This window comes from Rhipicephalus microplus, chromosome 3 (assembly GCF_043290135.1).
Source record: "Rhipicephalus microplus isolate Deutch F79 chromosome 3, USDA_Rmic, whole genome shotgun sequence".
In the NCBI taxonomy this organism is placed as follows: Eukaryota; Metazoa; Arthropoda; class Arachnida; order Ixodida; family Ixodidae; genus Rhipicephalus; species Rhipicephalus microplus.
Window position 1 is genome coordinate 77,947,563 of NC_134702.1, and position 26,270 is coordinate 77,973,832.

General features: G+C 46.7%; 2 protein-coding genes across 2 annotated transcripts in view; one reads left to right on the forward strand and one right to left on the reverse strand.

Annotated features, from left to right (window-relative positions):
• The window catches only part of LOC119182883 (pleckstrin homology domain-containing family G member 5), a 759,199-nt gene that overhangs the window by 78,014 nt on the left and 654,915 nt on the right, over positions 1 to 26,270 (forward strand). Inside the window, exon 3 of the mRNA XM_075889871.1 lies at positions 12,847 to 12,906. Within this exon, the coding sequence (XP_075745986.1) occupies positions 12,847 to 12,906 (60 nt within the window). The remainder of the gene's footprint in view (positions 1 to 12,846; positions 12,907 to 26,270) is intronic.
• LOC142803797 (uncharacterized) overlaps positions 15,209 to 26,270 on the reverse strand; it is a 34,121-nt gene continuing 23,059 nt past the window's right edge. Inside the window, exon 2 of the mRNA XM_075889875.1 lies at positions 15,209 to 17,909. Within this exon, the coding sequence (XP_075745990.1) occupies positions 17,623 to 17,909 (287 nt within the window). The 3' untranslated portion in view covers positions 15,209 to 17,622. The remainder of the gene's footprint in view (positions 17,910 to 26,270) is intronic.

A 26,270-nucleotide genomic window follows, 5' to 3' on the forward strand; every position in this document is an offset into this window, starting at 1 on the left:
AGCTCTTACAGTGTCAATGAAGGCGCTTGAGTTGTTGCAGGCTCTTCGTTGTCGCAACGCCAGCGTTGTCATCTTTTACTGAAATTCATTGGTGCTTTTTCATACACACATCCTTCTATGATGTTTCTAAAGAGCAGATATTAGGCAGGAAATACTGGTCGACCCCCGTGTAAACGGTATTAATCAACAGATGGTTCACGCGGTTGGTAGCTTTCACCGCACTGCACAAAAGTAACGAGCCGGAGTATCAACTACATCGCGGCACGTTGGCGTATATACGAGGCTTGCTAGAGTGTAACAGATTGCGGCCGCCTATAGAACTGTCGTGCTATAACGAGTTCTATAACGCTGCCACAATGTCACAAAAAAAAATGAAAGCGTAAATGACGAAGATAGTTTTTTCTGCCCTGTATTGCTGACACACTTTGCCTTCGTAAACAACTCGCCTTGTCGCATCTTTCATTCTTTCCCTCGCAACAGCTGGAGGGCTGTTGTTACAAGCAGCATCGTGTTCACACGTGAGGCGGCACGTTTTCATAACAATGTGTGGACGCAGAATCTCACCGAAGGGTATTTATCTTTACTCTCAGTAAAGATAAACCTTATCATAACGATCTAGTGAACTGAGGAAGATTGGCTGGGAGTAGGTCTATATCTTTTTTGGTCTATATCTCTGCTGCTTATTAAGACCTCCTCCTCTACTATTTCGAACCCTTCTCCGTGTACTCCGAGAACGACAGTTACGACTGCGCATGTTTCTCTTCCTTTCTGCTCGTTTCGAAAGCCCCTTATCTCGAGTTTAGGAAGTCATTGGCACAGTGAGAAAACTTAAGGCGAAGCGTTTAGATGCCTCATCAAATTGTCAGAATCAAAACGAGTAATCCAAAAAGAGATCGTGTGCTGACGTCAAAATATGACGTAAACGTGATGCCACAGGCCAGTTAAATTTTGTGACGCCATAGTTACGCCACTGCGATGGCACATAAGGTGACTTCCCATGATAACATCATCACATTGCATCACTGTTGGTGACAGGCATAAGTCGGCGAACTCACTCATGACCAGACTTACTAGGACTCACTCGGACTCAGACAAAACAATGAAGGTGCAGCAACGTTTTTTTTTTCTTGAAGAAACAAAGATTTGCGACCACTACTGAGCGGACTAGGTCAAAAGTGAACGTGGCGGCTACGTGTTTCTTCTGCCCATATGATAATTTCGTACTTACGTATGCAGAACTATATATGTACATATGTGATTTAGCTTTAAAATTTTTTTTGTTTGTAATGAACAAGTGGAATGGGGTAGCCGTCGCCAAGTAACGGTGACAACAACTCCTGCATTTCTTTTATGTTGCAATAAAAAAAATCGAGCCGTGAGTCTGCGTCTGAGTGAGTCCGGTTGAGTAATGTTTTGGTGAGTTTGAGTCCAAATGAGTTCAGTTGAAGAAAATTTTCGTCAATGTCAGTCCGAGGGAGTTCTGATGAGGAAAAGTTTGGTGAGTCTGGGTCCGAGTGAGTCCAAAGTGCAAAATATGATTCTTGAGTGAGTATGAGTGAGTTCCACTTTCTTTTGCCGACTTAAAGTTCTATCTAGTGATGTCACCTAGACTCACATTTATACTCACGTCGACTCACAGGTAAACCGAAGCAGTGTCCTTCATAAATCATTTTAACATTTATTATTTAAAGGCGTAAATTACGTACGGCGGTGTCTTTACCTCCCCACACCAACTCTTTCGGGAAACTTCTTCATTATTATATCTCATGATGTCATACCTTCCAAGAAAGGTGATCTTGCATGTTTGGAAGCCCCCAGAATTCTTTTTCGAAGATGCTTTGCCAAATGACACCAAGAAGAGCACAGATTGCGTGAGATATTGGTGTTAAAGAGCATTCACATCACTATTGAAGAAGATAATTCTAGGCTTACGGACTCATGAGTCGACTTACTCGGACCCACTCTGTCTCAGATCGAGCCGTGAGTCTGAGTGTGAGTGAGTCCGGGTGAGTAATGTTTTGGCGAGTTTGAGTTCGAGTGAGTCCAAAGCTCACAATATATTACACGAGTGGACCTGAGTGAGCTACACATCTTTTGCCGACCTATGGCCACTGGTACGTGGGCCAATAGCGAAGCCGTGGCGAAACCACGTGATGGGCGTTGCCTCCGAACTCGTAGGCAGTACATAACCAACCGCGTCGTGTTCAGCATGTTTGCACTCGAGGGGCAAAGTGGTTTATTATTACAATCAATTGCGGAGAAAAAGCAGATGCATTTTTGCCTTCCCGTCGTTTTAGGTAAATACGCGATGAAGCATGAGGCGTTTTTTTTTTCGGCGGTGGACCACCGTAATGAATGTTTGTTAGTGGTGCTTGTATTCGTTCGCACATGGAAAAGAAAAAATTGTGTGGAGGGTGCGGGGGAGACAGAGCCCCCGTACCAACCTCCGAATCAACTCCCCGACTACGCAATCGTTAGAAAGCACTGTGGCCCGTCTGTTGCGGTTAAGTAATATTTGCGCATATAGGTGAACCTAGATCACACAGCTAACTATACAAACACATAGTAATAAAGTTTGGAGTGCCCTTTTCTGCATAAATTTATATGCACATGATAAACTAAGTCAACACAAATATGAAGTTTAATCTTCATTAGGAAATTGAATCTTCACCGGCTTATGCCGAAACCACGTGGCTGGCTTCGCCCTTCAGTATTGACGACTTCCTAACCAGCACGCCGCTGCAACGTAATAAATTAGTCACTGCTGCGTATTGACCTTAGTGACGCTAACCTAATATAGAGGCCACTTCTTTGCGCGCGTCATCACTGCTGTGTTCCTTGATAAGATTAAGTGTATCGTTGAATATTGCTGCAGAATGATTGCTGCCTTTCCAGTTACACCGCACAGTTATTTCTTTACTTTTCGAACGTTTGTGTGTGTCATTTGTTTAAGAGATTGAATTTCTTAGGCGTTATCACATCTTCACTTATTCATCGTGTAGTTGAATTCTTCGATGAGTGCACAGTTTTTCGCTCTGGATGTTACTCCTTTGCTGCTTTTTTATACCTATTAGATAAGTCAGTTACCAAGCAACGAGAAGAAACAAAAAAAAAAGAATAGCTGAAGCATTCACAACACAAGACTTTGCGTGCTCAGAGTGGCGTTAGTACCAGTTTTACGGTAAACTTGGGCTAACATTTTTACTTGTGACATGATATCACATCAAGTCTGTCATTCATAACTCGTCGATTTCCCCATTCAGTCCATCTTGTATACGTTTTACGCGAGGAGCAAGTTAGGAGGCTGTCATTGTCGCTTGGCGTAACGCCGACAAAACCACATTAGGCATAGCCATCTGTAAAGCGCGCTCATGCCTAAGAGAAGTCTTCTTCATTTGGGGGGGGGGGGGGAATGTTTTTTTGGGCTATAGTTGGTTCATTCTGAAGAAATAATAAGGACACAGCCCATATAGACGAAAAAAAGAAAGGAGACATGACCGGGCGTCTATCTTGTCCTGCCACACTTACTTTATGCTTGGCGCCACTAGGGCGAGCTGACATTAATTTTTGCCAGACGCGCCGGCCCTATAGGCAGGGTTGTTCGGAAGACGGCAAAAAGAGTTCCTGGGTGCTCATGCTAGTAAAGATAAAAAAATGATTAGACGGGAGCAGGCGGCACTACGCTTCAATATTATTCATTTCGGAAGCTCGCGTGGTTGGCTTCAGAGTCTTTTATTTCACAGAAGTATACACACAGTCGCAAGAGGCCGAGTTCCCTACAGCTTGGTTGACTGGAGACCGAAGTGGCTGTATGCTGATGGAGGGGAAAAAATCTGCTTTATTACAAAATTTTTTTATTGATAGTCGTAATGTTTGTTCCAAAAAATTGTCTGGTACTAAATGAAAGCTTTTGCACTCTGCTAACGAAACTGTGCGTGGCTGGTGGAGAGGCGGCTCTGTGGCATTTTGCACAAATGCGATATTTTAACGGGAACGACGCAGTCTTCTTGCTATGATGCTCGACCAACCATATCGATCGACTTGTTTGTTTCAAGTGCATCCCACATCGGCAGCCATGAGAGGCAATTGCCATTACAAATACATTGAAAAAATCTGTATACAGGTGTTGTGTCCTCAAGTAGACTTTTCGACGAGTGGACTTCTTCAACGCCTTGAAAAAGACAAGCCCACTTGTGGAATTTTCGGCACGAGGACACGCCCACCATTTACGAATTTGTTCATCGAAAGATTCCGTAATCTCCTTCCTGTTGTATTTTTAGATTAGACTCACATTGTACTCACATATTAGCAATTTTTCGTACAGTAGAGACAAGACAGCAAAAACATCGAAAATGTTTTGATTGATTGGTATCTGGGGTTCAAGGTCTCGAAACCACCATATAGTTATGAGAGACGCCTTAGTGGAGGGCTCCGGAAATTTACACCACCTGGGGTTCTTAACATCGAAAATGTTGAGAAAGCGGACAAGTAACGTCACTCACTCACTCACTCACTCACTCACTCACTCACTCACTCACTCACTCACTCACTCACTCACTCACTCACTCGCTCGCTCGCTTGCTCGATTAATCAATCAATCAATCAATCAATCAATCAATCAATCACTAGAATAACATGGCCTGCCGCAATCGTCAGACGTCATCAACTCCACCTGCATTGGTGTCAGTCTCGAAAGCAGCTTCAAGACTGGTTTGTGTAAGATTCTATACCGCGAAAGCAGCGCAAGGACACAACTTGTTCAACGAGATGCTCGTTATCTTATACACTGCACAGGCACGTTTGCATTCGTAACAAAGATGAAAAAAATAATCAGGTCGGGGCCAACGAAACGTGCTCCGAACCCGCAGCGGGTGTCCAGACACGTTAAATCCCCTTCGGAGAGTTCCAAGCGAACGAATACTATACACGCGGGTTGAACCTCTTTGTAACGCCTCCTTCAGGGACTGTATCGTGCTCGGCACGCGATGCACGCTGGCGTTAGTTCGGAGAACTGCCCGGCGCCATGGCGTGATACGGGTCCATACACGCAGGCGCGTTCACGGAGTCAGCCCACGGCGTCTCTCGACGTCGTCGATGACGTCACGCGCGCGGGTCACACGGGTGCCCGCTCGCGTGAGACGCGTGCATTGTTCGCCGAAAAGTGATCGCGTGCTGGGGGGGGGGGGGGGGGGGCGGTGATTTGTTGCCGGTGAGAAAGACAAGGTATACACGCATTATGTAGCGAAGACGCCGAAGCAACCTTCGAACAGGGCGAAGTAAACCCGTAGGTGACAGGTTATTACGCGCGCGCAGATGTATGCAACCTGACAACTATATACTTTGCGTGTTTTGGCGCCGAAATAAAGTGGGTCAACCTTGTGTGCGTATCGCACACAGCGCAGTGACGCAAACGTGATTCTTATCCTTTGTTCGGGGAGCGCCCTGCCGTGTACAATGTGGCCACTTCAAAATTTTATTGTTCGGGAGCCAAAAAAATAAAACTTGACCTTCACAAGGGGTTTAGTGAGGACTAAGCGCTTTTTCTCGCGAATGCTTGATTATAGCAAGCAAGTTGCGCCTTTCGTGTGGCTAACTAGGGTATAGTTTAAATCTTTACCACGTGGTGTTGTGTAGTTTGTTCCGCTTGCTTGTCGGCTTGTGCCTTTGTTAGGGTGTTTCCTTTTCTTTCCCCCTTTATTTCTACTTCTGAGTGTGGGTATTTGTTCACGTTAACTTACTGTAGAAAGAGAGAGAGGAAGAGAGAGAAACAACTTCATTCTTCCCATCTGAAGGGAAAGGGGCGGTGAGAAGGTGAGGGGTCCTACTCGCGGTAGGCCTCTTTTACCACCTCAGCCCACCTCAGGATAGCCTCCTGAAGATCGGGAGTTGTAGCTGCACGTGGCAGCCTCCCACAGTAATTAAGGCTTCATAAATATGGCCCTTGTTCTTAATATTCGTCTGTCACCAACCTAATTAACTAGAATGCCAGGCAATAAGCTACAGCTAGGTTATTACTTTCATTCCTTATTATTGTCCCGCTCCCGTGTCTCAGCAGGCTTGTCATTCTGACTTCTCATAACACACTGAGGGAAACGTCAAGCAATCAATTTGCCAGCCTTAGTGCACACGATCATCCTAAACTTGTATTCAGCTTGGCATAACGCTGGCAAAACTGCGTATAAAACGAAAAACAAAGAAAACACAAATAGAACGAGAGATTAAGAAAAGAAATAAATAATAAGAAAAAATAAATAAATAAAAATAAAGTCGCGAGAATTGGGAAATAGCAAAAAGAAAAAGAAAGAAAGATAGGAATAAGATAGGGAAAAGTGAAGAGCAACAATTAAAGCTGCCCAGCTCCGCGCTGCCTTGAAGCACCGTTGTCGAAAGCTGCCTTTTTTTTTTTTTTTGCGAAATGTTAACATAAACTGATACTCCTGTAAAAAAAAAGAGCCTGCCGTTTCCACGAGTTTTTTCACAAAGAGCACACACCTTAGACATCACGCGGGGAAATGTACTCCAACTGGTCACCACTAGAAAAAAAAAACACAATAAACAGTATAATTGGGCTAGTTGGATATGCATAGTATAACTGTTGCTCAAGCGCACATCATTTCCTCTCTTCCTCTGTGTTTATTCGTGCGCTTGAACGAAAGTTATACCGGGTATAAATACCAGCATGCACTCCGTATATACGTTTGACTGCGGAGAGCTCTGTATACGAACGATTGGTGGCGCCGCGTATATCCTCGAGAACGCATCCAAACAACGTGCAAGATGGAGTGATGCCGTGCCAAGGGCGAAAGCGGGGTTTCTCGTCCAGTTGGTCGCCTCCTCGCAATTAGCCGCCGTGTGCGACGACCGGGATAGTCTAACGTATATATACACACTCCCGCGATGACTATTTGCCTCTTAGAGCGAGCTTTGCCGGGTTGTCCGCTTCTCTTGATGAGCGCGCTTCTTTCTGCGTGCATGTAGGGGCACCAAAGGGGAAAGAAGAAAGAAAGAGAAATGTTCTTAAAAGAGAATGCTTCTGCGGGCCGGCCACGTATACGTTTGCATAGAGTACCGCAACCTTGCAGCAACTGCACGTTCTCGCTGCCGCGCATGCGCAGTGCGTGCGCGTCCGTGCTCGCGAGAACTCGGAAGGAGCTCGCTTCACTGAACTGCGTCGGGTATAAATAAAGCGCAGCGAGAAATGATGACCGCGTGTGTGATCCGCGCGCTAGCCCCGCGTAATTGGTCCGAGGGTGCCACTTAAGATGACGACGGCGAGCAGCAGCAACAACAGTGCCACCACTCGGCTACGCTGTGTAGTATACAGATCGCCGTACAGTATACGTAGCTGGAGACCGCTGCTCGGAAAGGCCGCGCTCCGAGAGAGCAACGGGAAGCGTGTAATTCTCGAACGTTCATTGTTTCTCAAGCCCCCCGCGCTCGCCCCTCAACAGCCGGACGACACGCGCCGGAGAGAGGCTTCGCAGACAAGGAACGACCGACGGAATGGATGCGGGTGTCTCCAGTGCCTCCGCGCGTGCTTGTATGTTCCCTCGCACGTGCGTTTGTCCACCTGTGCTCGAAGCATGCAAGCAGCCCGCTGGGTTGAAGTGGGAGAGCCTCCCCGTAATAAGCGACGAGGTCAGCTGGCCCCGTGAACCCGCTGTGAGAATTAGGGACGTGCGGACGAAGTCGAGCGCGTGCCCGTTGTAGTAGTGCTGGACCGAGTGCGCGTTGTATGGCGCTAAAGAGTGCCAGGTTTCCCCCTCGCTTATTCTCATGCCAACTGCGATCCGGCTAGATGGCTTCATCAAACCGCTGAATGGGTCTTTTAATGGCCTAGTTTTAGCGCGCGACTCGCAATTGCAGCGTGCACCGACGACCGTGAGTGCATCTGCGCGCCGCGTGTGTTGCTGGTGCTCTATCTCGCACAAGGTCCTTGGGGCAACTTCCTTGCTCTTTCCTGAGATAATTACATTTCTCGTATAGAGTCATAGTCCTCGTCCTGATGACGAGACACGGATGATTTGTGCCGGCACAGTCTAATCTGGTAGTATGGATACCATAGCTAATGACAATAATAATGGACGGGTAATACGCTCCGAATGACCAACTCGAGGTAAGTTCAGCGTGCACCCAAACACCACGGTGCAAGGTCTCGGTTTGCGCAATCTGTTGAATGCGAATGTCGAGGTCGCGAATCTCTACAGCCACGTTTCAGCAGCCGCATGCGCCGTATAGGCCTCCATAAAACAGCGATGTTCAACAGCGCCGAGCTCTATAGGAGCCAGGCGGCGGCATTCGACATGAATCCAGGCCAGTTTCATACACAAGGCGTTGTTGACAATGGTCCGTTGTTTTGGTAAGGTGGTCATTTGGCGCCTTTGCACCGCGAGTGGAACACGCCTCTCTGTAACCGCAAACAGAACCCGGGATTGTGTATCATTGTTAAATCTGAAAAGCCAGCGTGGGTGGGTTGACGGGCTAACGGTACCTACATGCTACGCAAATACATTCGAATGCGGTGTGAAAACATCTGTTGCATCAAAGCGAAAAAAAAAAAGGAACAAGGAACCTCTCCTTGCCTTGTACGCTTGACACTGCATGGATACCACGATACAACCTGCAAATTTCATGGGTCACATCTTTTCGAACAAATGAACAGTAAAATCTTCTTGACGACTTTAAGCTGGGATCGATGTTTGCGCATGAAGAGGAGAGCGCAAAAAAAAGTTTCCACGACACAACGCGAACAAGGTCTGGGAGCTCTTATCTTTCCTCATAAGTCCTGCACTGCAGCTGCAGTAGTTGCATCTGAAAATATAGGGGAAATGTCTTGAGCAAGGCTTTGATTTGGACGAGTTGGTACATGCTTAACGGAAGGAGAAGCTCCGCGTGTGCGAGCTGAACGTATGTAGTAGCTTTCAACGTCTATTCCATGAAGTTGCTTGACTCTGTGCACGTTCATTGTGTTAGAAAGTGCCACAAAGCTTTCGAATGTCCTCCTCGAAGCCAAACCGTTGAAGTTGCTTTGTGTCATGTTGCCACACGGCATGTGGCCTCACAGCCCCGGTGAGAGAGAGAGAGAGAGAGAGAGGGAGGGAGGGAGGGAGAAAGAGATATAATGTAAGAAAATGCATTGTTGTTAACCATTTGTAGTTATTCGATCTCTATCGGTTCAGATTACGATCGAAATTGACTGTGTGACACCGGTATAAGGCCATTTAGTGCAATTCACTAATAAATTTTCTGATAGTCCGAACTGCAGCGCTTCTTGCGGTCATTCTGATTCTTGCGCTCTTGTTCTTTAGTGTTTGAAAGATTGTGTACATTTCAAGGCCTCAAAGCATTAAAATCTTGGCACAGACGAAAAATGTTCGCCATGGTGCATATCTTCAAGCAAAAAAAAAAAAAAACTGGTTTCGTCTAAAGAGTGTTGTAAACGTCAAGTCTTGCGTACGCATATAAGCGCACCATGCGGAGGCAGGTCTCGTTGCGGAAAGCGTCTCGTACAGCGGCCAGACAACAAACGACCACGGCATCGGCGCCTCTTGCAACGACTATACCGTTCAAAACAAAACAACACAAAACAAAACTTCGCGGAAGTGAGGTGCGTAAAAACTCGAGTGGCCTCGAAGTGGCAACAAACTTGCGAGACAAAAGGGCCCGTCGCTCGCCAGCTCTCTCAACGTCGCAAGTACAGGCGGCAATTAAAGAAGCCAAGAAACAAGCGAACAAAAATCTACCCACGTACATAAAACGTGTGCGTATAATTCGCAAGCCTTTTTTGTTTTCGCGCGCCACCCACCGAGATCAACGGTGCAAAACGTTTTGGAAGATTCTCTCTTCCCCTCTCTCTCTTTCCCTCTCTAATCAACTTCGTACCACAAGGTTTGTCGGCATGACGCTACTTAAGTTTTATGTACTTGCGTTTTTTTAAGCTCATGTCCATTTATCTCCCGCTTTCTTTGAAGAAGAAACACGGCCAGACGAATTAGCGAACGCATTCGGGATGAATTACGTGGTCATGACGCAAAGTTCACCGCCGCCTAATTCCTTGGAAGTTAATAACGAAACGAGACGCGAACATATAACATAGCTGAGGCCTCCACCACTCTGTCGGGCCACGCGAAATAGCCTGGTGCCAGGAGGTTCTGGCAAGGTTTCGCGCATATAATATACAAGCCGTGCGACGCCGTTGCCACTATATGTGTTGCAGAAAAAGTCGACGCCCGTCTCTCGCGATGTGACGTAATTGGCCCCCTTGAAGATAAACACGCCGTGCTATCCTTTTGTTCCCGTTGTTTCTAATTGGGACTCGCAACAAGCGTTAATGACTATCTTTCGGCCTGAAACGGGGTGCGAGAGCATTATGTTCCTATACGCGGAAATAACTACACTGACCCAGACAGGAACTGACAGTTGTGTTGGTGGGGATCGTCTCTGCGGCGCACTACCTGTCAACTTTTCCGCCGTATTGCAGTGACCCACCTCAGATTAGCCTGTCACACATTCTAGCTGCTTCCTAGCTGCTTAATTCGCGGTGACAGCTACAGTGACACTGCACGGAAGTCGTTAGCCGTCGACCTGAATAGAGACACAATGTGACGTCCGTATGGTAATGATACTTAGTAGAATAGACTGTTAAATGAGTTGTTATTGCTTAACGATTGAAAAGAGCGCGAAATAATTATGTGTAGTGGCTTTCATTGTCTTGACCCACGTTATTAGGCGTCCTTTTAAATCATTATAATGATGCGCAACATCCTTATACGAACAGGTAGTGAGTGCTTCGCTGATTCGCAGAAGCAAGAACTATGGCGTTGTGGGTGCACCTCGCAACTGCACGACTGTACTCGCAGTAAGCATTCTAAAACTTATTTAAGTGGCCAATGTTACTTGAACAGACGCTCCTTTTTTTCGCAGGAAGGTTGGTTTTTCCATCAAAAAGACAAGCGAGGCCACCGATTGACGAAGTGATGCAAACGGCGCCCCATTATACATTATCGCGTTACACTCTTGAGGGCTGAGGGGAAGCTCAACCGTCCTCTAACTTCTGTTGATGTCCACGTTTGTACCTCTTATATTGAGTTATTGAGGTCAAGGAATGGAGACACTCCGCAAAAAGCTTCAGACGTACTGATAAGCTTATTCTTATTCAGTAACTTTCTTTAGTTATGATAGGAGTAGTAACGTCTCCTATAAACATATTTTATGGCCGTCCCTTGCAAACTACAATAATAAACGTATATACGCCACGTGAAGTTGAAACGATTCGCATTTATGTTCATAGTTGACCGTGTGAGCGGAATTTTTTATGGTATTCACGTTGAGATGTGAACTTTTGTTTTATCGTGTTTATTTTTCGTGGAGTGTGAGTGGAATGTGCATTGCAGATGGGCTGTTGATTATTCATGCCTACGCTGCAGTAAAGTCATACGAAAGATATAACTGTTGGCGATTTCTTACCTGGTAGCGTTGGCACTCGTGGAGTTAACTGGCAATCAATGTGCCATTGCGGGTTGGCGCTGCATAATGTTCTCTTTTCGTTATCTGTTGCATGTGCTGCCTGTTCGTCATTAACGGTGCTGTAAGAACATGATACAGCTTGTTTTTATATAAGGAACATTGCAAGTCATCCTCACTATACTGGTGCTGATCTCTAGCTTGTCATGTCTAGGCCATTTGATTAAAAGGAACACTTCGAGCATTTTATTAAAATGGCAGTGGTCACACACGGCGCTTAAAGTTTCAAATTGTCGGTACCTCCCAGAGTTCATCATTCTTTTCCCAACAACGGTAGTCAGCACCCACAAGTTAACAAGAATAAGAATTTCCGAGCCCATTGAACCTTGTTTTTTTTTTTCGTTCTCACTCTCAGAAGTGCAAATAAATATAAAAACCTAAAACAGTCTACTTAGAGGTCTACCATAAAATACCAAACAAGCACCCCTCCCGAGCACACTCCCTCCTCCATTTTCCCGTAGATTTGAAATAGCTCCAACAATAAAGCTAGCGCCTTTTACCCTCGCCTTCCGCCATTTTCACTGTTTAATTCACTGTTTAATTCACTGTTTTGAAAACAGTGAATACATGCGTATACTCAATACAGCACTCAAGTAGAAACATGGGTTCGCATTTTTTAAATTCTTAGTGGCTCTTCATCCGCCGTATTAAATTTCAATCTGCACCGAGCAACCCTCCTCCCTCACCCTCCAAACTTTGTCAGGTTATCTTTCACCATAGGGGGGTGGGGTGCTTGCTCGGGATTTCACGGTAAGCCTATACACCTTTTCACACGAAGGAAAAAAAAAACACCGCCATGATGGGCTGTGCGCGGCAGTACAAAGGCTGAGGGCGCAGCCTTTCCAGTGCATTTTCGAGTGGACGCGCCAATTTGCACAGCCCAACGAGGGATATGGCGGCGCCCAGGGAGGCGTTTATGAAAAGGTGAATAAGGTTGCCCCAACTGCGTGAAGTAGGCTCGTGATTGGCGTAGGGGTTGAGAAGTTGGAGGAGGAGGCAGAAAGCCACAATAGAATTATACAACAGTCAACGTTCTTCGTGAAACAAGTCGGTCGACTTAAATAAACCAGCACTGCCTCTATAACGTACTGTTTGGGAACGTCAAACAACGATTGTTGTTCCTATAAGCCTCAGACGCACATGCTTATCGGACCACTTATTAACCAATATAAAGTAAAGTTTCAATGCGGAGGATCTATCCACTAGTTGATAGACGAAATCCACTGTACTGATGTTCCGAGGTGTAAGAAGTGCACCGTCACGTTGATCTTGCGATGAGTCTCTTACGTTGCTGACGTACGCCTTTCGCACTTCGATTTCCAGGTCAGGAGACTGGGGCTCGGAAACGGCTGGCGCTGTTCCATCTCCGACAGAGAAGCTGTGGTGAGTACCGAATATTTCAAAATCTCTTCTTTACCAGGAGTCGACGTGGCACAATGTTCGGAAGTGAAATACCAGGCATGCCTTCCGAGACACACGCTTGGCATGCATGTTGCCCCATCTTTGAGGCCATGCGATGTTTCCAGAGTGCCCCTCTAGGGATATACAACGTGTATAGCCTCCGTGTTTTCGGCCATTCTGAAGGAACGGGAGAAAGCACGGAGTTGCGATATGAGAGGCGATCTCCACTCAGTGCTCGCTCATCTTGTCTTCTATATACTGGTGTACTGACTGTTCGAGGGCCTCCTGCATCTATTTCCGTTCTTTACACGTTGTTAATAATCAATATAAAGTAATTACGCGTTGCCCAGCAAGAAGGCAAAAAATACGCACTTTATATAAGCCAGGTCGTGATTTTACAGGGACGCCAAAGCCTCGATGTTTAAATCAAAGTACGCAAGTAAGGCTCGATGTTTACTACAGTTGTGGGGATTGCAGAAAAATCGTACGATTTCAACCAGGCGGACAGATTTCTGTCAAATGTGTCTACCTTTAAGTTCAATAAGCGTTGTGTCCCGCGCGCACACGTGAGAATGAACGCTTTTAGTTAGCCGTGCACTGTGCCTACTTCATCATCATCATCAGCAGCAGCATCATCAGCCTGACTACGTCCACTGCAGGACAAAGGCCTTTCCCATGTTCCGCCAGTTAACCCAGTCCTGTGCTTGCTGCTGCCAATTTATACCCGCAAACTTCTTAATCTCATCTGCCCACCTAACCTTCTGTTTTCCCCTAACCCGCTTACTTAGAGGTCGCTAATATGACGTGCATCAAGCTGCCATCGTTTCGTGAGATGGTTGCATGAGTAGCCAACGCAGCTCATCCTCTCAAACCCATTCTCGCGTCCATAGAGTGCAAACTGTAAAATAGCACGCGGGACGAGACGTTATAGTAGCTCAACTTTATACAAAACATCACGGCGACGGCGGCGAAGTGAATTTGTCTGTAGTGTCCGCATAGTTGCTATGACAATAATATGCGGGCTAACTGTACATTTCACCCTGACCAATTTCACTCATGAATGATGAATGGCGGTGTTACGTTTCATTGGGCACAGCGTAATTATGAGCCGGAGAATGGGCTAGACGTTTTCGTCATGGTACCGCAGTTTCGAAGGAATATAATGTAGGAGGAAGAAATTTTGTGCCAGTAATGTCTTTCGCACCCGGCGGAATCAATATTCCTCGTTAGTTTTGGTTTCCTTGGTGGATTCCCCAAGCTTTCCGCCACGTTTGCCACCTTCCTCTGGAGGACGTATTTGCCGGTACGTATTCTCCGAACAACGTCAGTAGCTTAAAGCGAACTGCGACTGTTCGTTCTCATACGTATTACCTATATTCGTACGCCACGCCGGTCGCGTTTCCATGGGGGTGTAATGCCAGACCGATTTGGTACATATCTATTCTAGAATCTTAAAAAAAGATATAAAAACACTCCATAAGCGTGTAAATTTATACCAAACAGCTACACCACGATATCATCCCTTTTAAAGCGGTGCGCTGTGTCAAAACGCTCAACTTCGAAATTTGAATTAAATATGAATCTGCTTTGCTGTTGCTGTTGCTCGTTGGGAGCCTTCACTTTATGTGATGACCTTCGACACAGACGGCTGCTCCTTCGGAAACGCGTCGTAATAAAAGGAAGCAGCAGCAGTGCCCTCGCTGAAGCAGAAAGTCGTCTTGACATCTGGAGTAAAATCCTGATCGCAATCGCGCTGCCTCGCCCTGCAGCTATCGGTAGCTTTTAATACCGTGCATCTAGCGTGTGCGCCGTCTCGTGCTCAGTGCCGCGCAGTGCAGTTGAAGGCCGAGGGTCATGTCAGCCACTAAGTAACGCCATGCATGGTCCTTTTATACTTTGGTAACACTAACCAGAATAAAAAGTTTGGCAGGATACACTTTCAATTTAAGCCCCACGAACGCTTTTCTTCGCTGAATCGCCAGTCTCGATGTTCCATTATGGGCGGGAAACGCGCGAGACAATTGTCCTTCTGCACGAAAGCCTGAACTCATAACTGCTGGAGGATGATTGAGCGTTAGGTTAGCTACATCGCACGGACCTGGTTAGGCAGATGTATGCTTTGTTTCACCGCACATGCTCCTTGCTATTACAGTTAGGTGCGGCCCGCCGGTCAAGCAGGGTTTAAAAGAGGGTATTTAGAGCATGGCTGGCGCTGTGTACGTCTTCCCCATACTGTCCGTGTCTTTGTTCGCTAGTGCGATGCTCACAGTATTTAAAGCAAGGAACGGGACTCGTTCAATGTGTATCGGCAAATGGGAAATCACTTTTTGAAAACTATAGCGTCTTGCTTCCCCATTTCGTTGCTTTCATTCGAAACGTCACCATCATTAGGTCATCGATATTTAACGTGTATCAAAACGTTTACACGTGTATTGGCCCCTGTAGTGTCACAAAACGTTAGTTCAACGAACTAATTGATTATATTGTAGTTGTGACTTTCCAGCTTGACTTCTTTTGCGGGATTCGCACTGTTAAGTAAACTTTAGGACCTGTGTGACAGAAGATATTTAAAGCTTCGTGGCTTTGTTTCTGCATACTATCCTTTACTTTGTGGTCATGTGGCCTTCGGACCAACGTTTCTATTAGCTTTGCTCCTGACTGCCTCTGCGAAGCACAATGAAGTTCTATGTGTGAGTTTGGTGTGAACAGTACATTGACCTAGCTAAGAAACAGATTCTACATTCCACAAGACCTTGTATGTTTATACATCGGACTGTCTTAGTAAGAACTTTGGCAGCACTGCACTCGTTTGTTGCACTTATTTGAGTGAGAGAGAAGAGGGCATACATAGAGCCCGCGACGGTGTCCATCTGCACGCCTCCCACGATGAGGACACGATCGAGCTCCTTCTCGCGAGTTCACGCAGGCGAGACACCAAATAGCGCGAGTCCCTGCGGCATCGGCTCTCGAGCGCGACCGTCCACGTTAGGCGAAGCTAGCGGCGGCGCACTTTCGCTTCCGTTAAGCGCGCACGCTGGTATACGCTGCTTATGCACGGTGTAGGGGCGGAAGAACATCGGCCGCTACAGCATCGTTCACGTTCGTATAGGCGCATCCTACGCGTTTACGCACATTATGCGTACACAGTGGCGCGTGTCGTGCACGCCGGAGAAACGCGTATTCAGGCAAAGAAAATGCGCGCGCTTGCTTTCGCCACTGGTGCATGCTCGCCTGAAGTTTCCCAGACTCTTCGAATCCGTGCGAAAGAAAGTTCGGAGAAATGGAGCGTGCATCCAGTCGTGCGTTTGAGAGCCGTGCATGACCGGGGTGTGCGTCCAGTTCCTCCATCGGCGCTTTCTTTTCTTTTCATTTTTTTTTAGATCGGTTGTAGCTCTTGGCTTGAGGAAGGAAGTCTGTCGAAGCTGGTGTGGGAACTTCAATCTATACGTCGATCAGAAGGTCGACCTTGCTTGAAGGAAGTTTGCAGTGAAGTGAAACGCCATGGAAATGCGACACTGCGCTGCAAGTTTTGAACACGTGGACGAATGTCGCAAGCTGTGGACAGCCCTAACGCAAATGACCCCTGGGTAGTTATTCGCACCAGGCTGTCGCATGTTTACAGGTGTGATCGTGTAGCAATACTATGCGGGGCTCACTGTATGCGAGCGAAAAATGATCATTTTGCGTCAATCTGGATAAGCTTAGGTTTATATTTTATCAGGGACGAATATACTAAGTATTCATCAATATAATCTTTCACTGGGGCCGCAACATCTGTGACATCGTTGATAGCTCGCTTCAGTGAGCCCTCGATTAGGCACCGAGGCTCCTCGTTTCTTCATTAAAAGTATATATACACACTGCTACAAAACTCCGCCATGTAGCGTGCAATAGCCCGTTGAATCATTGAAATACTCCATTACACACATGCGTTTATACAGCCTCGATACGTGTGCCATTACCACAATTTCTAACTAATAGCGCAGGTTTTGATCAGCAGTTTGCGATATTGATCTGCATGGTTCTGATACTTCGCAGCTTCCCACATTTGTCTTGACCACATTATTTTTTAAACGCGCAGCAATTTAAGGGTCCGGGTTGTCTGTTAGTGCGAAGCTGGAGTGTTCTATCGTCGCCGTCTGGAGTGAAGCAGGCGCTACCAGGTATGAATATTGTTACGTGAAAACGACACGATGCGTGACTATTTACAAGCAGTATTTACACCGATGCGTGTAGCATCGACCAAGATGAAGGACAGCACGCGAACAGACGATGATGATGATGATGATGATTCCACAGACATGGCTCGTACCCACTCAGGGGGATCGGCCAAGAATCGATGACTTAATTAAGTAAGATTTTTTTTCCAATATCGAAACCACCCACCAGAAAAAAGAAAGAAAAAAGAAAAGACACCGTAGGCAGAATGAAAGGAGTGCAATAGTTGCTTGTCACTCGTTCAGATAAGACAATTATTCATTACCTTGATTAAGAATCAGCATGGTTAAACAATGCTCTTGTGTTCGTTGGAATTTTTTTTTGCACGAATAATACCAGCACTTTCCTTCGTCGTCTTCTGTGTGCAGAATGTCTGATCGCTGATATGTCAGTTACGTAGCATTCATTACCCACAGTAGGTAAAAGCGCCGTTTCGGTGCACATCAATTACGCTCTTTAGCAGGCAGGTGGCAGGGTGCACTACCTACTGAGGTGCACTACATCACTGCACGGGATTGTAGGCAGAGTGGCCACAGAAGCAGGAATGATCTGGTAGGTGACGTTCGTTGCCCGGTGGACGATACGGCAAGGGCCCATGTACCCGGGGTAACAATTTCTCTGATAATCCAACTCGGCGAACTGGGCACCACAGGAGAACGAGAGAACCGGGTGAGAAGCGAATTTCGACATGACGGCTGTCGTGGAGGGCCTTCTGGGTGGCTTGCGAAGCCGAAAGTCTAGACCGGGTGATCTGACGTCCGGGCGATCTGGGAAAAAAGAGGGGGCAAGCGATGAATAGCGAGAGAGATAAAAATAAGGGAAAAAATGGGATAAAAATATAAATAATTAGAAAGAAAAGGAGAAAAAAGGCATAAAAATAACAAAGATGAATAAAGAAAGAGAAAACCTAAGAAATACAAAAATATAGGCTGCCCATTTCTGCACTTTTGTCAGGCTTAACCCAGCTAATGCGAAGCTGCCGGAACTTTCGCTATGTTTTTTTTTATTTTCCCTTTGCAGTGGAGCTATTGTTTAGCGTTGTAGTTCACGTTGGAGTGTCGAAGGCTGCACACTAATTGCACCTATATAGATGTTCCGTAAGAAGTGGCTTCGAACCAGTCTGAAAAACTAACCACAATCAGAAAATGAAAGCAACAAACAAACAAACAAACAAACAAACAAACAAACAAAAGAATAAAACGCCCCCAACAAGGAAAGCCCTACTGCGTTCACAATAAGTCTAATTTTCTGTATACAAGGTGTCCATTTCCCAGGATCGAAACGGATGGAAAAAATAATAAACCAGTGGTACCAAAGCCGACTCGAGTGCTGAATGAGCCCTGAAGGGATATCGTGACAGGAAGAGGACTCAGCTCCGAGCAATCTGGGCGAGACGTCGGGAAATGACGGCTACGCACACACGCGCGGAAGAAAGTGGCGCCACGCGATAATCTGCCCGACCACCATCACCCCCTCCCCTCACTTCTTCCCCCTCTGACTCCTCCTCAACCTCCTTCTCTCATCGCTGCCCCTTATGAGGACGACGATGGCGGCGAGAAACAATTACTGCCCATCGAGAGCGCCCTGTAACGAAAAATGAAATAAAGTAAAAGGTCGAGTCGGTATTCGATTTGCTTCGTTACATTTACCATGTGCCGGCTTCGATGAAAACACCGCGCGCGTCGAGAAGCTCTGCCATGGCACAGGATTTCGCGAACCACTTTTTTATCACCCCCTTTCCTCTTCCTTCTCAAATTCTCTATCCTCGAAAGCGGCATTTCTTGAACCCCGAGTCATTTCCCACTCTTTCTTCCCGCTCGCCACTTTACAGAAGAGAAGGCTCGCTTTATTCGCCGATTCTATAAAACTTCGCGCGGCAAAAGCAGCGAATACGGCGCGACGGAGCAAAAAAGTGTTGTAAAACGGGCGAAACGAACTGTAACGTTCCTTTTCCGCGCATTCTGAGGATTTCTTTGCGCACAGGCAAATAGAGTGACGAGCGGCAAAGCAAAGGCACGGCGTATGCCCGAGAGCAGTTCCTTTTTCAATTACAAGACGCGGGACAGTGTGTGCGGAATGTTATGAAGTCCTCGAGCTGACTTTGCTCCTGCCAAGGAGATTTGCTTTGTTCTTTTTTTGCATCGTTGTTTTTTTTGTTTTTTATGAAGTACTCTTACTAGCTCCCAGTATGTTGCACTGGTCGTTTTCATTAGCGTAAATTTCATCATAGCAGAGAGCCGCTCCCTCGTCCCCACAACCCATGGGTGTACGTCACTGGCCTACAAAAAAGAAGAAGGGAGGGGGGGGGGGGGTAAGGAGGGGCCTTGCAGGGTAAACCCCACCCAACTTTTTTATTTTGCGTGTGTATATTAGGCGCACATAATAATACATCATATTTAGTAACAGCTACCTCCACTGTATTACCGTCCCTGAAAAATTATGTCTGTCTGTGCCCCTGGTGTGTGTATGTGTGTGTGCGCGCGTGCGTACGTGTGCATATTCTCCATGACTATATGCCGTTCCAAGCGGTAAGTCGCCATATTTCATGTTTGTATTGCAGATTGAATTCCTCAGGTTCGTGAGTATTGAGCTGTCTTCTTGTTTGCGTTTGAGAGACCAGAAAAAAAAATTACGCAGGCCGCCATTGCTTTTAATTTTCGCGACTCTGTCACAGGCGGCACCGCTTTTCGATTGGCACATTATTTGCCGACGCGAATCAGCAGTGAACTTCCTTTTCCCTCCAAGAGTAATAAAATTGTGGTCGTCGGGTGCAAGCTGGCCTCTTTCTTTTTTATTTCGCGTGAACAGTGGCTGCCTGAACATTCTTAAGAGGTGGTGTTATTTGCCGACGTGATAAGAGCCTTTGATTTCTTGCGCCAAAACTCAACGAAGGCATCGTGGAATCTTGACGGGCTTGGTTAAGACCTGCGGGACGGATAATATATTTTTCAGCCTCGTTTGAATTTGAGCAGCAGATTTCCTATTCTACTTGTTTTCTTATTTATTTATTCTTCGAAACGGGCGGCGCGGACCACATGTCACTTGCACTGTGACATGGTGATGGCCTTGATTAGAAAAAAAAAGTAGGAAATTTTCAAGGTATGTGACGCTAAAAAAAAAGAAAAACGATGCTGGTAAACATATTAGGCCTCCGATTTTTGCCGAATGGTGTGCCCGCCCTGCAGTTTCCGATTACGGTGCAGGACTTAGTGCACTGTGACGTATTCAGTAAAAGTGCGCACACACAAAACGGGTAGCGACTAAATACGAGAGAAGGTGTGGTCTATTCCTGTCCTTACACCAAGCTGGTGCAGTTGGTGCCTTCGTGTGCTCGATGTTTCTTGTTTGAATGAAAAACTGACATTGTTTCACCGCGATAATAGCAATATATGCGTCGAAGTGAGGGTTCCCGTCACTTTTGTTGTTTCACTTATAGAAGCGCTTTGTTTTACCAGCGGCCGCGTGCTTGGAAATTGCGAGCAAACAGCTACACCTGGAGATTATGTAACAAACTGTATCGAACTCGAGGCATCGTAGTTGGCGCTATTTCCCATTACACACACCGTGCGAAGTTGTACCACTATAACAGCTACAATGGTATGACGCAATAGAAAAGTTACGAGGCTTTCTTCTATAGTGGAGAAAATGGGGGATAGCGAAGCATGGCGTGTGCGTGCTCTAGGCGTGCTCAGAGATCCCCGTCAGTAGGGGGGGGGGGGGAGGGAATTGCGAAATTTTGTCGAAGCGCCCACCCCTATGTCCATGTATGAGGCATATCCCACCCCCTTCCTCGTAGCTTTTTTGCACAGGCCTATATGTGTGCCTCAGCTGCTATATATTATTCTTTTTTGATCTGTCTAGGATTTTAAGGGTCCATGATGTCTACGCTGTCGTCGCTTTTCATAACACAGGCAGAACACTTATAAAAATTGATAAAGAGGGGAGGTTAGCGCGAAACATTAAGGGAGAGAAAGAGAGAGAGAAAAGAAGTGATAAGATGGAAGTAAATGTAGAAATAAACGGCGCATACAAATGCGCATCTGACTAGCGCTGCTGTGACGGTCATATTTTCATATACACCCGCACATCTCTGATGCTTATGCGACCGTCGGGTGTTTCGCGCAGAATGCTGCCATCGTCGTGATATGCAACACATAAAATGTTCGCTCAATAAAGGAAGAGACAAACAAATAAAGAAAACAAAGTCGGAAAAGCCACTGTGTTGCTTGAAGAATGCACGATGTGACATGTAAGAGAAAGAAAGCTGCTGCTGCACAACGCCTCGAATTTCCCGAGTCTCGTTGACCGATGCGGTGCGTATATGTACAGTACGTAACGGCATTCGTCGAACACTTCAGCATGTTCGCGGGTGCGGGTAACCGCGATAGCTCCTCATCCGCGTTCCGGCTCACTGCATTTAGACACGAGGGACAACATTCCTGGCGTAGCCGCGATGCAAATAGGCGACATTCAAGTCCTCGCTGTAAATAGAAGCCCGCTCGTAGCAATCGTCAGCGCACGTCACAAACGTTCCTCCTTCTCCATCCTCTTTTCTCTCTCTCTCTCTCTCTCTCTCTCTCTACCTCCTCTCTTTGAACTGAAAGACGTGTCTTTTTTTTTCGGTTTTTTTTTGTTGCCGGCAGGTAGGTTGTTGGAACGTTTGTGTACGTTTATTTCGCTTCTTTCTCTCTGCTTTCCTCGCGACTGTTCTGCTGGCTTCTTCTCCCGAAGTCTGCGAAGGCAGCGATAAGGAGAAATTGGGTGACACCAATGTGTGGGTTGCCGGCCATTCTCGATGCACTCATGTACGGCATCGAACGCTTCTTTCTTTCTTTCTTTCTTTCTTTCTTTCTTTCTTTCTTTCTTTCTTTCTTTCTTTCTTTCTTTCTTTCTTTCTTTCTTTCTTTCTTTCTTTCTTTCTTTCTTTCTTTCTTTCGATGGAAACCTTTCCGCTATTCCGTGGATTTCTGTGGGACTGTCGTAGATAGAAAGCAGGATTACGTCACAAGTAACACGCCGGGTAGCCGCATGAAAGGTGCGCTGCTAGGTGCATCCATTGCTGCTTCTGATACAGCCGCTCTCGCGGCTGCAGAATAAGAGAGGAAAGGATCGTTGGCATATATGAAAAAATAATCAGGCGGTGGAGAACAAAAATGAAAAGTTGTTTGGCCGCAGAAGTGAACTTGTTTATAATCCGAGATAAAAACTGTCGCGAAATCCGTTTTAGAACAAATGATACGTATACACACTTTGCGGCGGCGTCCTCTTGAACGTGGCCGCAAATGCAAATTTTCCGCGCTATCGAAACCGCCGTATCGCGAAGGGCGTCGCATTCGTTTATGCGGTGCCACCGAGGAAGACATTAGATGAGAATAAAAATCCACGATAATATCAATAACTCCATTCGTATGTCCTAAATAACGGGTGCAGCCGCCCTGGTTACCAATGCAGCACGTGAACAGCCGACACCGTATCGAAGGTGGCAGATCAATGTTCGCGAAACGAAACGGCTTTGTCCATTCGGCCCCAGACGCGAACGATTTGAGATATACAAGAATGGCAGTGAGGTCCGCGTGAGAAACGTAGCTCAGAGATATATACGCTGGAATCCCGAGGCCGTGCCACGTTTGCCGAATATCCTCTTGCGTAAGGTGCTTTATAAAGCCGAATTCAGTTCACCTTGGTGGATCAGGGGCTACGCTGCTGACCTGAAGTGTCCAGGGTTTCATTCCGGTCACGATGGTCGCAATTCGATGAAGGCAAAATGGTAGAGGCCCGTGTACAGAGCGCTTCAAGAGGACACGTGGATGGTCAGAACTTCCGGAGCCCTCCACTACGGCGTCTCTCGTAATCATATCGTAGTTTTGGGACGTAAGACCCCACGAATTAAAGCCGATTTTAACATACGCCCTTACTTATGACATCAGCACTACAAATGTTCTCAATAAAAACTCCCAAGGTTTCTGGTGCATTCACTCAAGACGACACGAAGGCGGAAGCCATGCATCTTACTTCTTTTTGTCATTTTTCATTGTTTTCTTTTTACATCTTCTTTCTTTTCTCTGCCGATTTACTGATACCGCCCTACCACTGTATTGATTGATTGATTGATTGATATGTGGGGTTTAACGTCCCAAAACCACTATATGATTATGAGAGACGCCGTAGTGAAGGGCTCCAGGAATTTAGACCACCTGGGGTTCTTTAACGTGCACCCAAATCTGAGCACACGGGCCTACAACATTTCCGCCTCCATCGGAAATGCAGCCGCCGCAGCCGGGATTTGAACCCGCGCCCTGCGGGTCAGCAGCCGAGTACCTTAGCCACTAGACCACCGCGGCGGGGCGCCCTACCACTGTATGAAAACTTTCTGCTCCTAACAAGGTTTTTCACTGCCTCCGAGATAGCAGGTACCTCACCCAGTTTAGCATTGCCTCCATAATCGGACCCCCTTTGACAAAACTACGATATCACAAGACGGCTTCATGATGTGGCGTTAAGCACTGATGACTTTATAATGACGTAACACTTTCGGCGACGTACGTCACCGAGAGCGTGACGCTCCTCTTTGACGTCATCGTGCCTTCATATGGTGACGTTGTCTCATGATACTTTTTTGACATCACTCGTCCCCGACGCCTCGAGACTCCGATGGTTAAATTTCGCGTTTATACAGTCATTTAAGTCAGCCATCTTAGTTATAAATAGGAGTAGAAGTACACTGTGCATGATTAGTTGAGGTGACATCGTCTCACGCTTGAAGTAGAACAGGAAGAGCGTAACTGCGTGCAAAAGGCGAAATGAGTGACGCCATTATTCTATGCAGTGCTAACTGTCACTGAAGTCGCACTGTCGAACAAGCATGAAAAGCGGGTGCACTTCCTTTAGGAACCATCTCATTAACGATTTCAGAAGCGGGTCAACAGTATGCGCCACGCGAAGGTGCTGACAGCTTGTCGTCTTAGAGCTGTCATGCACCTGCCCACGATGTAGCGAACGTTACGTACCACCATACACCGCTCGCACGTCAAGTGTTCACTCATCAAGTTAAGAAGGAGCGACTGCACAGGGCCGCGTGCGAAATGCATGCATATAACCGAACTGCCGCTTCCTCATACGATCGTTAGTGCGCCCAGGGGTGCATTCCTTACGAGCGAGCTTCTCCAAAACGAACATCCGATTGCTGCTGGGGTCCCTTCTTCTGCGTCGTGGTTTGCAAGAAGCCCGACTCACGGACTCTTCGTACCGAATATACTCGTGTATAATCCATTCCCGTGTCCATAGCCCGCACCCGCTACTTTCAGTCAACGTGAAAAAAAAATTCCGCCATATCCACGAAGTGAATGATGATGAGTGGGCGAAGCTCCGGAGGTAAACCTGGTAAACCATGAATCTTCTGTACATTTTGCCCACTCGATTTTATTACATCGCTCCCCCTAGCGTACGTCGCCGCACTAAATCGAACGATTGCCTTCAACCAATGACACGCGCCATATGTGACATCATTCCTATTTTATAAGATCTCGCGTCTTTCATCAACTACAAGTACCGCTTTCTAGTTTATAACATCTTGCATCTTTTCATCATCAGCTACAAGTACCACCATCTAGTAAACACTACAAGAACTAAACGAGAGGTGGCTACATACAGGAGACGGTACCGCCATCTAGTGAACCCTGCAAGAACTAAACTAGAGGTGGCTACATACAGGGGACGGTACCGCCATCTAGTGAACACTGCAAGAACTAAACTAGAGGTGGCTACATACAGGCTACAGGGGACGCACAGCCCACGCCCTAAGGAGCTTCGCCCCTAAAAAAAAAACGTGGCTGATCCCCCTATATAGCAATTGGTATAACACGAAAGTGAAACGTGTATTTACAGATGTAGTTGAGCGTTTATTCTGCATTGTTTTAGCAACAACAACAAATGAAAAAGTCACGTTAGGAACGGCAACCAGCTTGGAACTTGCAGCGCACACCTCAAGCAGAAAGCGCGCACGAAATTAGCACACACAGGACGAGCGCACACTAACAACTGTCACAGCTCGACACTTAAGGCGCGCTCTTCGAACAAAAACAAAGACGCACGAAACGAGCGCACAAGTATACACAGAACAAGCGCGAACTGTCACAATTCTTCTTGCGTCGTTTGTCAGCAGCGTGCTCCTTTCGTAAACGCGGCCGCGGCAGCGTGCGAAGTGACCTTCGTCTTCTCCCGAAATACGAGTCTGATGCGCGCGCGCGCGGTAGAGGCTACGCTCCGTAGAGGCGACGACCTTTTAGAGCACGCCAAACGGGAGCCCACCAAGCCGTCTCGCCGTCTCACCACTGATGATGAAAACGTGCTAAAATTTTGAAGCTCTGAGGACCGCTGAATGGGTTATAGTGTTCATAAATAGCTTGCCGTGGGCCATCCAGACAACGTACGCTCCGTGACGCAGTGGTGAGTGCCGCGCGCTGAGAATCAAGAGGTTACTGGTTCGATTCCGCGCGATGAATGCTTGCATTTTGGTTGTTTTCTTCGCAGTCTATTAGTTGGTATATATATTTTCAACGTCACTTCAGTGACGAAAGTAAGTCAGCTGAGCCATAATTTACTTCGGTATAAAACACTTTCGTGTTAAACAAAAAAAAAAAGGGGGAGGGCTACACTAAAATGGGCTAAAAATGTGCTTAGTCCACAGATTGCTACAACATCGCTCCAATTCGCTTTTGCGCTTGCCACTCGCCCCACATCGTTGCACCACGCAATGTTTCCGCAGCTTCCGCTGCTCTCTGTATTCGGTTCTCACAGTTGTCTAGCCAGCGCCATTCGGTCTCTGTTATCTGGTGCGTTGCTGAGAAGTGCGTGCACTACTTGCGGATTGTAGTGAAATAACATGCTCCAGTTCCTAATGATCTAAAACAGCATTCGTAGTAGCACTATAAAGTGGCTAAGGTAAACACTATAGGCTCGACTTGTGCGTATTCCGAACGCAAGTAAAACTTGTCGATAAAGAAGCGCTGACTGTACGCGAGTAAGTACGGTAAGCGGAGTGGATCGGTGTCGAACGGGCACAAACCGAGACGCCTCGCGTCCACTGTCGTCGTTGTCGCCGTCGCTCGAGGCTACACGTCGTGACGGAC